The sequence below is a fragment of the Mytilus trossulus genome, chromosome 7, assembly GCF_036588685.1.
Source record: "Mytilus trossulus isolate FHL-02 chromosome 7, PNRI_Mtr1.1.1.hap1, whole genome shotgun sequence".
Lineage (NCBI taxonomy): Eukaryota > Metazoa > Mollusca > Bivalvia > Mytilida > Mytilidae > Mytilus > Mytilus trossulus.
In genome coordinates, this window is record NC_086379.1 from 62,918,023 (window position 1) to 62,931,294 (window position 13,272).

The window sequence follows — 13,272 nt, forward strand, 5'->3', positions numbered from 1 at the left end:
GTTATCTCCACAGCAATGATAAAAAGTAACTGTTATTGTACTAGTCTGTAGATCATTTCACTACCTTTATAATGGTATATAATGTACATGTTTTAATTGATTTGATGAAAAGTGTTATCTAATTGTTCACATCGGTAGCCAGTAAAAGGGGGGTTCGTATGAAACCCCTTGAGAACAAAAATAACGTTCGGTTTGAATTGTAGTTAAAGTTGAGTATGATTCCTCGTAAATTATTTGCTACAGACCTGTACGTTGTTCTTTACATGAACCTCGTAACATACTCGTTGATCAAAAGAAATTGTTGCCTTGTTGTTGTCCTTTTTGGATGTGGTTCAAACTAGATGTTTCTCGGTACTCTTTTTTATATAGATTAGACCATTGGTTTTCATTATTTTTTTAATTGTTTTACACTAGTAATGTTGTGGCCCTTTATAGCTTGCTATCCGGTTTAAACCAAGGCATTGTGTTGAAGGCCGTACTTTGACTTCCTATAATTGTTAATCGTTTTTAAAAATAATATTGACAATAGAAATTACATTTAAATTTCCATTCTGTTTTACAAACCTGTAGTACAATGAGGTCAATGACTTCGGTAATTTTCAATCAGAAGGCTATTCCTGTCGCAGCAACATGTTGCCATTGTGTACTGGACATTAACATTTATCTATTGAATACTAATTCTGTTCTTTTCTTAAACCAATCTGAATGTATGCGTATTGTTAAAAAAAGTAAGGAGCATTGATGAGCGAGAGGTTTTGCAGAACATTCGTTATGTCATGTCAACTATAAGGGTCGGGGAATTCCAAAAACAAGGCGCACTAGCTCGAATATACAGCCCCCCCCCCCCTCCCAAAAAAAATCGTGACGTTAAACACGATCGAGAACTTAACATCTCCATTCATTGTTTTGCAGAAAAATGTTTCTATAATAATGAAATACCTTTGAACTTCTGGTTCTATTTCAACGTAATGAACGAGTTCCGTTAAAAATGATCGGTAATATCGAGATATCGATTCTTCACCTGTTGTTTGTCGTATGTAATTAAGACGCCTTCAATCAAATCATTTTTGTAATTAAATGCTTTCCATTTACAAATCTATCGATAATTCAGTATTGTTGTTGAGATTTTGTGAAGATATACAGAACTATCTTAAGTCTATTATATCTGCATTAAATGGAAACAAGACTGCAGATTAGTTGCTATGTAGGAACTGAAATTTTTCATTCAGAATTGATAATGTCTTCAATAATCAACGTTAAACACCCCATTGGTCCAGTTGACATTGACTAACAAGAAATTAATAACATAAATGGTATCAATTTTTATACAACAGATGCGAATTTCGACATTATATGCGTATTGCGACATTAGATGATTCTTCAGTAATGATCGAGCCCAAAATATTTGAAAATTAAAAATTATTGGAAGAAAGGAAGAGTTTTATATAACAGCCAAAAAGGGGAGGTATAGCCAAAACCGAGCAAGAAATCAGAGCTCTCGATGAGGAAGATAACTATGTTCCTGAAAGCAACAGCAAATTAAAATGACACAATATCCGTATGTTATTTTAGTACTTCGCATCCCAAAACAGAAGTACAACCTTCTGTAAAGCTTACCATATAAACTTTACTCGTTTATCAACTCGTTATCTTACGGGTAAACTTTTTTCATGAACTCTGCGTCAAAAAGTGATACTATTTGAAATAATGAAGTTAATATGAAATAAATCTTCTTGCGAAATCAGTTGATCACACATTTTAACACTATTGTGCAAACTAAAATTGCTTTTACAAATAATAGTACATTATATTTACTTGAAAGAAAAAGGTAAATCAGTCACGCATTAAACTGTACATGTTTTTGGTGAGAGTCGAAAAATATAACGATAGTATTGAACGATATATGTAAATTAGATGGTCGTCCTTGTCAATGTCTGTCCATCTATTTACATGTGAGAAATGGTTCAAACATATCTATTTATAGTGGATTTGGAAACAAGTTATTACAACTTATATTTCCCTTTCCGCTTTGCCGTGCGAGTGCTGCCTAGTAGCGTCATTAGCCTGCTCTTTTCGAAATCTACAAGGGTGTCTCTTACGTGCAATAGATATTGCTTTATCTCTTAAAACAGGTAAGCCATCTATAGTCCCCTTCCGATTGACTAGATCATCGGTTCTCCCAACCATAGTCACAAATGGTTCTTGGCAACTTTTACCTTACCCACCTCAAGACACTCAAGACACTCAAGACACGTTCTATATTAATGACTGACTCAAAAAGCGAAACGGTTTTATTAAAGGGATTTTTCTATGTAAACTATGACCTTTAGAATCCATGAAATGTCATTCCATCCCGTTTCTTGTTAAGCTGGTTTTGAAAGTTTATATTATAAATCATTATACCATTTTTCTCCCTCAAAAGTCGAGATTAGACATTTTTGTTACTATCAAGAAAGATGTTTTTCGAATGGGAGGGATTTTGGTTATTCCTAAAAGACACAACAAAGACTGTTAGAGGTTCTACATTTTAAGCAGGACTCACTCCGACTGGTATTTATCTAATATTTCAAAGAGTCGAAAAAAAGGTGTGAATAAATTTTAACCGCTCATTTTAACTATTCATAATTTTCCCAAATAGTAAATGCTATTTGTAATGGTCTGGATCTTGTTTATTATAAATTAATGTTGATGATACCCCTATTATCCCACGTTTTTAAAATTACTTCAATTATATATTTAATTTACATTATAAACCAAAACTATTTCAACATCTATGTCTTTAAATTATAAACAAGTTACATTTATTTCGCACAGTCAAAACACAAGTTGTTTATTAGTTAGTTTTCTAAACAATTACTTTATTGATAAAACATGACAAGGAGAGTTGACATGTATTTTGACGTCATAACTTCATTAATACCTCATTGCTAGGACTGCATGCAAATGAGACTATATCAACATACGACTAATATGTCAGGTAACAGTGCGTGTCCGTCGTACTATTGTTAGCAAATTATACCACGAATAGTTTATTGTATATATTTTTGAGGAAGGAAAAAACAATATCCTATAAAAGTCTGGATGAATGATAAAGTTACAATTTCTTTTAAATGTCAGATTCTACTACTATAAAAATCTATCGCTTGATAAAACTCGAATGTATAATTCAATCCAGCATTTACAATATTACAATTTTATATGTCAATTTAAATCACACCGATTGTCGCGTGGCATAGTTTTTCTACGTCATAGTTATCCTGCAAACCGCCTTACAATTCCAATCAACGCAAAAAATAGAATACTTAATTGATTGTAAATGGGGGAGTAGTATTGGCAAGTGCTATTCGGAACACCAACGTAGCACATCCGTATCTCTGATTGGCTATTGTCGTATTCATTCTTACTCTGTGTTTATTATCAGGCAGTTGGATTGTTGTGGTCAATAGTATCTGGAGATAATCCTAGAGAGGAGGGAAAAGTCGGGTGCTTCTTTACGCTCGTCAAGTACCCATCTTCAAAAGTATGTATATGCATTTGGTTATTATATTTTCTCTTTTCTTATCACAATATTTTTATGAATTTTAAATGATTTTTCGACATAGACTATTTCAACGTTACAGCACTTCTTCTAATTGTACATGACTATGTTAGTATATGTATGTTTTATTAAACTAATTGTTCAATAGATTCAATAACTGTTGCAAATTATGGAGCCAGAATTCTGTATATAACTTAATTACATGATTGGTATATAATTTTTTTTCATAAAATAGATGAATATTATACATGTATAAATCGATATTCCTATTGTAATAAGCTGTAAAATAATAGTACCGATCTGACACATGACACAAACTACTATCATCAATTATTGGAGAGAAACAGCACATAAATTGAATTTATTGTCACAGACTCAGGAGCATCGAGATGAATTGCAGATTAATTGGACTTCGCATGTTAAGGCATTGTTCAAATGATTTAATGAGATTTAACATTGGTTTTATTCTCACGGCACTTGGTTTAATTTTAGGTTTCAAATTGCACACTTTTAAATGTTTTGGTGCTTATGTTTACAATATTTACAGTTGAACAGTACATGAAAATGACTATCGCACCTGTTGGATTCACATTGGCCATAGTACGATAAGTGCCTTCATTCGTGACAGGTGAAAAACTCTAGTTTCACGTCAAACTACTTAAGATAAATTTAACTGTTAATGCGGAAATCGCCCAATCATCAAAACTTAAATGAAAACCATTATCATCTGACGTAAATCATTAGATTATCTCAGGTGTGATGGTAAATTATTCTAACTTCAAATCAATGATGACACTTCCGTCTATAATTTTGTGAGTTTCGGGGACATAAATTTCTCAATAACCGCCGGCATTTTTCATAGGGATATAATGTCGTTTATAGATAGAAATTATATCATAATTCATTTAGAGTAAGTGTTATTATGACAATTCGTGATATATCATGCAATACCATGCCCTTTGGACAATCAGATAGTTATAGTATGTCTATGGCCATTATGTCTAATTAGCGGTTTTGATGAGGGTCATTTTCTTCCCTGTTTTTGTGGTAAAGAACCTAATTTATGTTTTAATATCGAAACACAGAGTAGAATTTAATGACAGAACATTAAAGTTGATAAGTGCAGCAAGGTAAGAGATAAAGTAGTTAATAGTAAGTAGCTTACATGTATATAAAAGTTTACAGTTGTCAAAGTCAGTAGTACTCGATCGAAGTCTTCTGCCTTATATAAAAATCATAATACAAAAATAATACCTTGCAGAATTTCATAATAAACATGTACTGAGACACCTTCTTATAACATTATAAGTTGCACTTTGCATATTTATAGCAAATACCATTTCGTTAATATGTATATTGAATCTTGATTGAATTGCAACGGTTTGTTTTGTTCGAAGTCTCTTTGCAGTCATTCATTCAATGAATGGATATAAATAGTGATACAAGTCTATATTGGATTTTTCTGGCAAATAACATTTGTAAATTTTTGATAACGGATTTAGGTATTGTATTGGTGAATCAAATCTCCAAAAAAGTATTTAAGAATGTTTTGGTTGATTGATAATAATTTGCTAAACCGTCCAGTGGCAATACTAAAGAATGTCTTTGAAGATGTAAAAAAAAACCTGTTGTAGTCTAGTATAACAATTATCATGTTGATTAAACTAGATAAGAATACTGCATTGTAAGTGAAATGGATACACAAGTCAAGTTTCAGATAACGCCGTTAATCGTTAGAAAATTCTTTACTTCTTTCAGTATTGTTGTAAATTTCTGGAAATTCCTTAACGTAAACAGCATCTTCATATATATATACATTGAATAGTAAAGGATAGTGAAGCGTTATGATAAAGTATAAAAATTGTGACTTGTTTGAAGAAAATAAAATGACGAATGTGTCAAATCAAATAATAACAGTAGACGCTAAACAAGTCCTCTGAAAAGTTGCTAATCTTCACAATTGAAATGTTGCTCTCAGCCATTACATGTATTAAACAATGATTTATATGCTATTGTTCAATGGAATTTTGGTATCGATACAGTGTAAATTAGTGACTACTGCAAGTGGGTATGGAGTTAAAGTAGTTATATCTTTAAAATGTTTGTAAAACAATTTTAAACCAGATTTTCTATTAAAGGTTTTAAACTAGTCTAAGTTGAACCAATGTTCAAACCGCTTAAATTCGTTATGGTAATCGCTGTTATATGGGTTGGTGAATGAAAAGGCATAAAAATGAGTTTTAAGGTTAAGTTTGGTTTAAACCCTTAACACTCTTCTCGAGAACAATAAAGATTGATGCTGAATACTAGTAGATAGTGAACTGAACAATTCTCGTAAATCTCATATACTGTCAAAAAGTTTGGTTTATCAAAATCCTAAACACTCAAAGACTAACCCTGCATACTAGTAGACAGTGAACAGGAAAATAATCAAAAAGCTCATAACGTCAAATTGGGTCATGTATAAAAGAAAGATAATATGTCCCAATCTTTCTATAACCAGAAAGCATTAGTGTAACTGTTTTGCTCTTTCTTTAATTACCACCAAGAGGCTTTATTATGAAGAGACAGCAGTATACGACCAAAGTCCTGTATGTTCTTATAGTTTACGTGTGTAGGTATTGATTGAAGTGAATGGATGGAATCACGTTGATCCGAACGGATAGATTAATCGGAATCTAAATGTCATCTAGATTTGTAGAGCGACAACGTGGGCTCGTGTGTATTAACATATTAAGGTCATCTTCTATATGAAGACATAAAAAGGTGCAGACAGCTGTGTGGGAGAAAGGAGTTTACAGCATGCAGACCTTAATGGTTCTCAATTATTTCTAATGTGAAATAAATACAAATAGTTGAAAACTTTTTTTTGAATTAAATGTAAAAATTAAATGATTTCTTGGGATTTAAAAAAAAATGCATTGCAGAGATAAAGTGCATGTAATTAGATATAATTTTTACTTTTACCACGTTAACAAGAGGTTTGGGATCAGTGTCACACTGAAAAAGAGTTCTGATTTGTAGACAGACGCAAACACTAATTAAAAGACAAGGATTTATATGTTCATTTCTCTATTATTGGTATTTAATTCCTTTTCTATCAGCCGTGGAACATTTATTAATTCTTAACCGACATATAGACACAGCGATTGCAACAAAGTTGAATTTAAAAAAAAAATACACGTAAACTTAATTATATTAAACTAACCAGAAATGCAATGTTAAGTTGTCTGGATTTGTGTAAACATACGCTGACTGATGTTTTTGACCTTTGTAGCGTGGTAGATCATGGTTAGCAAAAACAGACTTCTTGTAAGAGTTTGAATAGAAGGTGTATCTACGTTAAACCTATGGATTAATTAATTTATCAAGATCTGGGCTAAACTGATTATCTTAAGGTTATATGTGTTTCTATAGTGTTTTCATATAATATGTGTATACACTAGTATCCATGTTTGTTTTAAAATATATTGACAGTTTTGTTTGTATCTCGTTTTAGGTAATGAAATCCGAAAACGTTAACATGACTTCAAGTTACGACTTTGAAATTACAGAGGATTACCAAAATTGTGACATGGAAGATTTTTCAATGCGAGCGACAGATTATGAAATTCGGAAGCGGCCGACTAAACGAGAAGGTCCAGGTTCTCCTTCCGATTCATGTGCAAGTTCGACAACTGATGAATACACAGAGAGAAAAATGAAAACCATTCGGAAGTCGACGAAACGTCGGAAGGGACATAGTGCTAGGGAAAGAAATCTACGGCGGATTGAGAGTAATGAAAGAGAAAGAATGAGGATGCATTCTTTAAACGATGCATTCCAAGAATTAAGGGGAGTTATTCCACACATAAATCTAGAGAGGAAATTATCAAAGATAGAAACATTGACATTAGCCAAGAATTACATCAAAGCATTAACAAATGTGATTTGTGACTTCAGAGGAGAAAAGACCCCATATACCTTTGAGAAAATAGATGAAATTGATGAAAGCGACGATGATGACGATGATGATTCAAACGAAGACGTTCATATAGATGATTCTCCTGTTATGCAAGAGGAGTCCAGTGAAATTCAAAGTGACAGCATCTAAAATACAAACTAATTCTGAATTGAAATTTGCTGCTGGAGGATAAATAAAGCAATTGTGATATTATTTTATGAGAATTCTTTAACAAAGAGTACATATATATTTATTTTTTGCAACTTTTTTGTCTGTGAACTTATAGAACATTCCATCGCCAAAAAATACATAGAGATTTATCATCATCGTTATACATCAAGGATCATTGGCTTCGCTGAGACCAGGAAGTACATTCAAAACAAACGAAATGTCAAATAGTGAAGGAGAAAAATGTGAAATACTCGTACTAATAAGATTATTGTATATATTTTGCATGTATACATTTGCTTTTAAGGTAGTTCGTCCATTGAACATTATTTTCTATTATTCATAATCTGGCGGAATCAAAGCCATTAGTATTGACTGTTCGATTGGTCTATTCTGGAAATTCTAATTCAGTATGATAGAAATGTACAACTTTGTTGTGGTTGTAGAAATGTGACAATTTTAGGTAACGTGGTTACCAGTATGGCCATAGGATCGAGTTGTCAAACTTCTGACGTGTTGTGTATTAGCGTCAACAAATCCGATACTTTAGGCATTTGAGGTCACATGTAACATGTAAAAGTACATGTGACCGGAGCATCTAACCAATCTAAATATAGAGTTAGGGATAGATATCTCTTTATATGGAATATTGAAAAAAGAAGGATTATAGTTCAGATATCCAAACAATGGTGTTATAATGTAGATCTTTCTAATGTTTGACAATGTATACATTGAAAACTGAAAGGATCAGTATAAACTAAAAAGCACTGCCCTTCAAATTGCGCTGAAATACACGAACCGTTTGTTTTGATTCCGCCAAACATGAATATGAAATGAAATGTTCGGACTACTGTTATGGGTGCTTGGGTTAATTATATATATATATATTTATAAGTGACTACCCAGACACTATTATTTAACTTACATTTATTTATTTATCATTATTTATTTAACATAAGGCTTATCTCTGTCTCAGAATCAATGAAACTGCTTTTGAGGCCGACTCTTTCATCATTTATTCATATTTTAAAATCATAATCTTACATCAAAACCACCACAAATAACACCTTGTAATCAGAAACCAAAGATTCATATCAACATAGAGAACCATAGATTTTAAAAGAAGTAACATGTTAAAAACCAACCATATATATATTCTTGTAGGTTTCCAACCATTTATTTTTTAATGCGAAGAAATAAGCCCTTATTTTGCGTTGGTACACATTTCTGTAACCGACTGCAGTTCTATACATTACAAAATGGAACATTTTATTTACCATTGGCATTCATTATTCATTATTACAACCACGAAAAGGGGACATATCTAAAATTTGTGAACTTTATCAAATACTTTCAACATCATCGGGAAATGAAAAGATTGACGTTGTATTTTGGATTAACACTTGTTTTATGTACATGTATGCGTAACATCTTGAACAACATCATTTAAATGTAATCAATTCGAAAGAAAAGTTCAATGTGTGTTCATACATAATATAAACCATAATTCAATTTTCAAATGTCTTAGATTTCGTATGAAGAAACCCTAAAAATCTCTCTGGTATTTTGCTGTCCTTGAACAGATACAATATTATACAAGTTAATATACAAATGATGAAAGTGATAGGTTTCTGTTAAATAGCTTATTGATTTGAGAAATCAGTACATCAAGTTTTCAACATAAGATAGATTTGAGTACTTTTTGTATAAACTCATCCGATATAAAACATCAAGTACCTTTTAATAAAGTTGGAGCCAATATTTCCTTTGAGGAAGTAACCTGACTAAATGTTAATTCTCTATCGCTTTTCAATAGATTGCAACGTAACAAATGAGCCATTTACAAACATCAGCTACGCAAGGAAACTTTCAACATCTGGCCAGAACAATAGAACATACGCCCACACAAATTCGCCATTTTTTAAACATCAAAGATATTTTAAAAAAGAGTTTCATTCAAAATGTATAATGAAGTTTTATGATATTGTATTATTTTTAAACTCTGTATTTTTAAAATGAAATCTTGAAGTTGCATGCTTGTAATGAAATATGGAAATCATTTTGTAATCAATGATTGGAATTTTAAGATTTGCAATGTTCTTTCAATTATTCTGGTAATATTATTGCAGAAAACAGGTTCAACATATATTTGTATCACATTTTGTGTAATTTGTTAAAATCACAGAAAATCAATAAGATGTATTATGTAGACAGTTTATATTTTTTAACAATATCACCATGCATCAAAGCCAAAAGTTTAATTTTCATAATCAAGATGAATCGCTATTGACAATATGAATGAAGCATTAGGATTTTCATTGTACGAAATTTGATTAAGAGAATTGTTTTCTCTCTGATGAGAACAACATTGCAACAGCAAAAAAATTAACATTCAAACTAAGCAAATCTTTCTCACAACATGAATCTTGAACTATTGATAAAGTTGTTCATAATTATCAATTTTAACCAAATGTTTCTAGATTTAGCATCTTGATTTATAATAGAACATAATAATTTGATGTAAGTTTTCTAAATATTATTTTACACATATTTGATTATATATTAAGGCAATGAAAGTTCAACTGTTCAATAATGATCCAGGGACCAGAGTATATATTCCTAATAATCTTTGAAAATGTCAGCCGTTCGAGATGACGTAAAGCTAATCTTGTTAAGAAAATATAACATAGAACTTATATGTAAGTCTCAGTTGTTTACCCAGTGGTGTATGAAATTAGATTTCTGTGTTAAATTATTGTACTATAGTGCTCAGAAATGTTCCTTGACTGATTTATTTTTCTATACAAGATCTGGATTAACAGTAATTGGTAATCAGACTAAACAAGTTCTAAGCAAGCTGTGTTTTCGTGTTGTTTTGGCGCATTACAATTCATTCTTTTTTCCATATAAAGCTGGTTACGTGATGTACCATAAGTTATAAAAATATGTTTTCTCTCAGAAAATTCTCGTAATATTATATGTTTTTTGGAACGTATGAATAAAATAAGATAAGAGAAATAATCCAAAATGACAGCAATCTAGAGACACAAATAACCAAAAGAATATTAGATGACAACACATAGTGTTCGTTATTAGACTGTGGTCTTCACAACTGATGTCAAGGACCAAATCGTCAGTAGTCCGTTTTTGGGAAAAGGGGACATTCAATACCAGTGTATAAGTTGTGTAATGGCAAAACAGCAGTTTGATTGCAATTTTGAGCAGATTCTTTATATGTTAAATCTCTGAACGGTTTAAAGCCAATTGAATCTGGATGTAACCCCAGTCTAAAACGATAAGCATAAAACATGTTGTGTAATTTTTGTGAAGGTCATGCAAATAGAACTTACACTCTCCTTGTAGAACATCATTTAAATGTAGTTCCAAGCTCAGAGTCTGCATATAAATATAAATTGAATATAACCCTAAAAGGATGTGCAATGATGTGTTAGTAGGAACACTGTTGCCTCTGATTGATAGAAAAGTAAACAATTAAAATAACTGTGTTAATCTTTGTCCTTGGATAATACTATTGGTCCTGTAACATAAGACTTTTCTTCGTTCCCTCGGTGGTGTTTGATTTCATGTTTTTCATAAGACCAGACAATAACTATTAAAGTGCTCAATCACATGAATTAATATTTCATTAAAACAAGTCTGACATGTTTATTAAAAGGTGCTATTCTATGTCCACATAATGTTTGTATAAAATCGTTACTGATTTTTCTCATATAATTTGCCTGTACATTTATTTTTGTAAATAAGATATATTTAATTGTCATTTATCAGAATTGATTAGTTTTGCAACTAACAACATTTTTTGATTCTTTTTAAACTTTTTTTTTATATCGGGACATATAAGTTTATGATCTAAGAAATTCCAGAGTTACTGTTTTTCATCGTTACTTTTGATCATAGGAATAAAAGGCATTGCAACACCATTCGAAATTGAGAAAATTATATAAAAGGGGTGGGCATAATGAAGATTAATACTACACCATACTATCGACTATCGGTACTGCAGAAGTAACAGGTACATGTATCAAAACCGCTGTAAACGACTTTTCTAATCCCGGATATCGGTACTGCATAAGTAAAAAGTATAAACATCTGCTGTAGACGGCTTTACCGCAGAATACATTGAGTTTGTAGGTAACTTTAAAATCTTTGGCGAGCTTGCTTGTTAGTTGGACCGCGAAGTCATTATTAGGATGGGTATACCGCCCTTCATTCTGAGTAGTCTAGTCCCACAGACATACAGATCGGTTATCTGTCGGATTAGTCCACTCTTAAAGCAGAGTAGTTTACCTAACGTCATAATGACTTCTCTGTTCAGCTAGCCATCGAGCAAACACAATATATTAGCTTTAACCACACACTCAATGCATTTTGCTGTACAATCTATTCAAGAACATGAATGTTGTTGTATCTGACGTAGTGATAGTCGTTAATATAGTGTAGGCACGACTACACATACTTATTTTGATGGCTTATTAGTCAAAAAATCTTAAGTGGATTCATTTATATTTTTTTCAAAACGCGTTTTTTAAACCATGTTAAGCGATATTTCCGTCCTTTTTCTGTTTGATGTATTTTTTATATTAAAGTTGGGAAGATAAAAAATATAAACTCGGGACTTTTCGTAAATCGAATTGATGAACAGAGTTGAAAAAAAATCAAGAATCAGTAAACTTGACAATCTGCGAAAAGCATACAGTGAGATCATTATCAACAGTAACATACTTTTGCTTTGCCAAGAAATGGACAACTATTTAATGTAATAAAAGCTCAAATCAAACAGGCTACAAGGATAATATTTTTTATTATTTATTTTTAATTTCTTCTATTTCAACTTACTAATACAATTCAATTTAATATACATGTAACAGCTTGAAATTGTTGAAACATGGAAATGTATTTATTACAAGTTATTGATGTTTCGATGAAAAATGTATGTTCTTTGAAAACCGTATTTAGCTTCCTCGTAATGAAGTGGTGGAATGCCAACCCTTGCTTCCAAAAATTTATAAAAATACATTTTTTTAAATTATTTTTCTCTGCTTTTTTGTTTTATTTCCATGAATGCATATATTGTAATATACATTGAAAAGCTTGTATGTTTAATTTGTTTTATGATTTATTGTATAATTTATAAATTGATCTGCAGGTTTTGTCTTAGTTATAAAGTATTTTTTTAATGATTTAACAGGTTCCGATATACTTTATTGTTTACATGACAGTAATTGGTTTTCGTATCAGATATTTAAACTAATTAAAAGAAAAAAACTATAATTGTTTTCTGTAATTTAGAATTTATTTTGTATATGTTATACTTGTTGAAATCATTCCATAGTTTAAGAATAAACATATATAATGTAATAAAATAATCAAAGTAATGCAGTGTATTGTATATTTATTGCCTATTTCTAATACATGTGGGTCAGGGCAGACACACGAAAGACAGTATGGGGAGTCTAAGTCAGATTATTAAACGTTAATTAAATCATATGGTCGTTTCCCCCTCACGCGATGAGAGCATAATTATCATAGAAAAGAAAGGATATGTCGTATGTATCAATCCATGACACAACATAAGATGCACATAAAAAAAAACACAAATGCA

The 13,272-nt window shown here is 31.2% G+C and overlaps 1 protein-coding gene across 10 annotated transcripts in view; it reads left to right on the forward strand.

The window, feature by feature from the left end:
• The window catches only part of LOC134725518 (protein dimmed-like), a 37,108-nt gene extending 24,063 nt beyond the window's left edge, over positions 1-13,045 (forward strand). For 3 of the 10 annotated variants that reach the window (XM_063589391.1, XM_063589394.1, XM_063589392.1), the window contains 2 exons: positions 3,422-3,520; positions 7,038-13,045. In XM_063589391.1, coding sequence (XP_063445461.1) covers positions 7,041-7,631 — 591 coding nt within the window. In that variant the 5' untranslated portion in view covers positions 3,422-3,520; positions 7,038-7,040 and the 3' untranslated portion in view covers positions 7,632-13,045. Of the gene's footprint in view, positions 1-2,958; positions 2,978-3,421; positions 3,521-4,191; positions 4,449-4,475; positions 4,691-7,037 lie in introns of those variants that run through there. The other 7 variants (XM_063589395.1, XM_063589401.1, XM_063589399.1 and 4 more) reach the window with 5 other exon arrangements.
• The last annotated feature ends 227 nt before the right edge of the window (positions 13,046-13,272 follow it).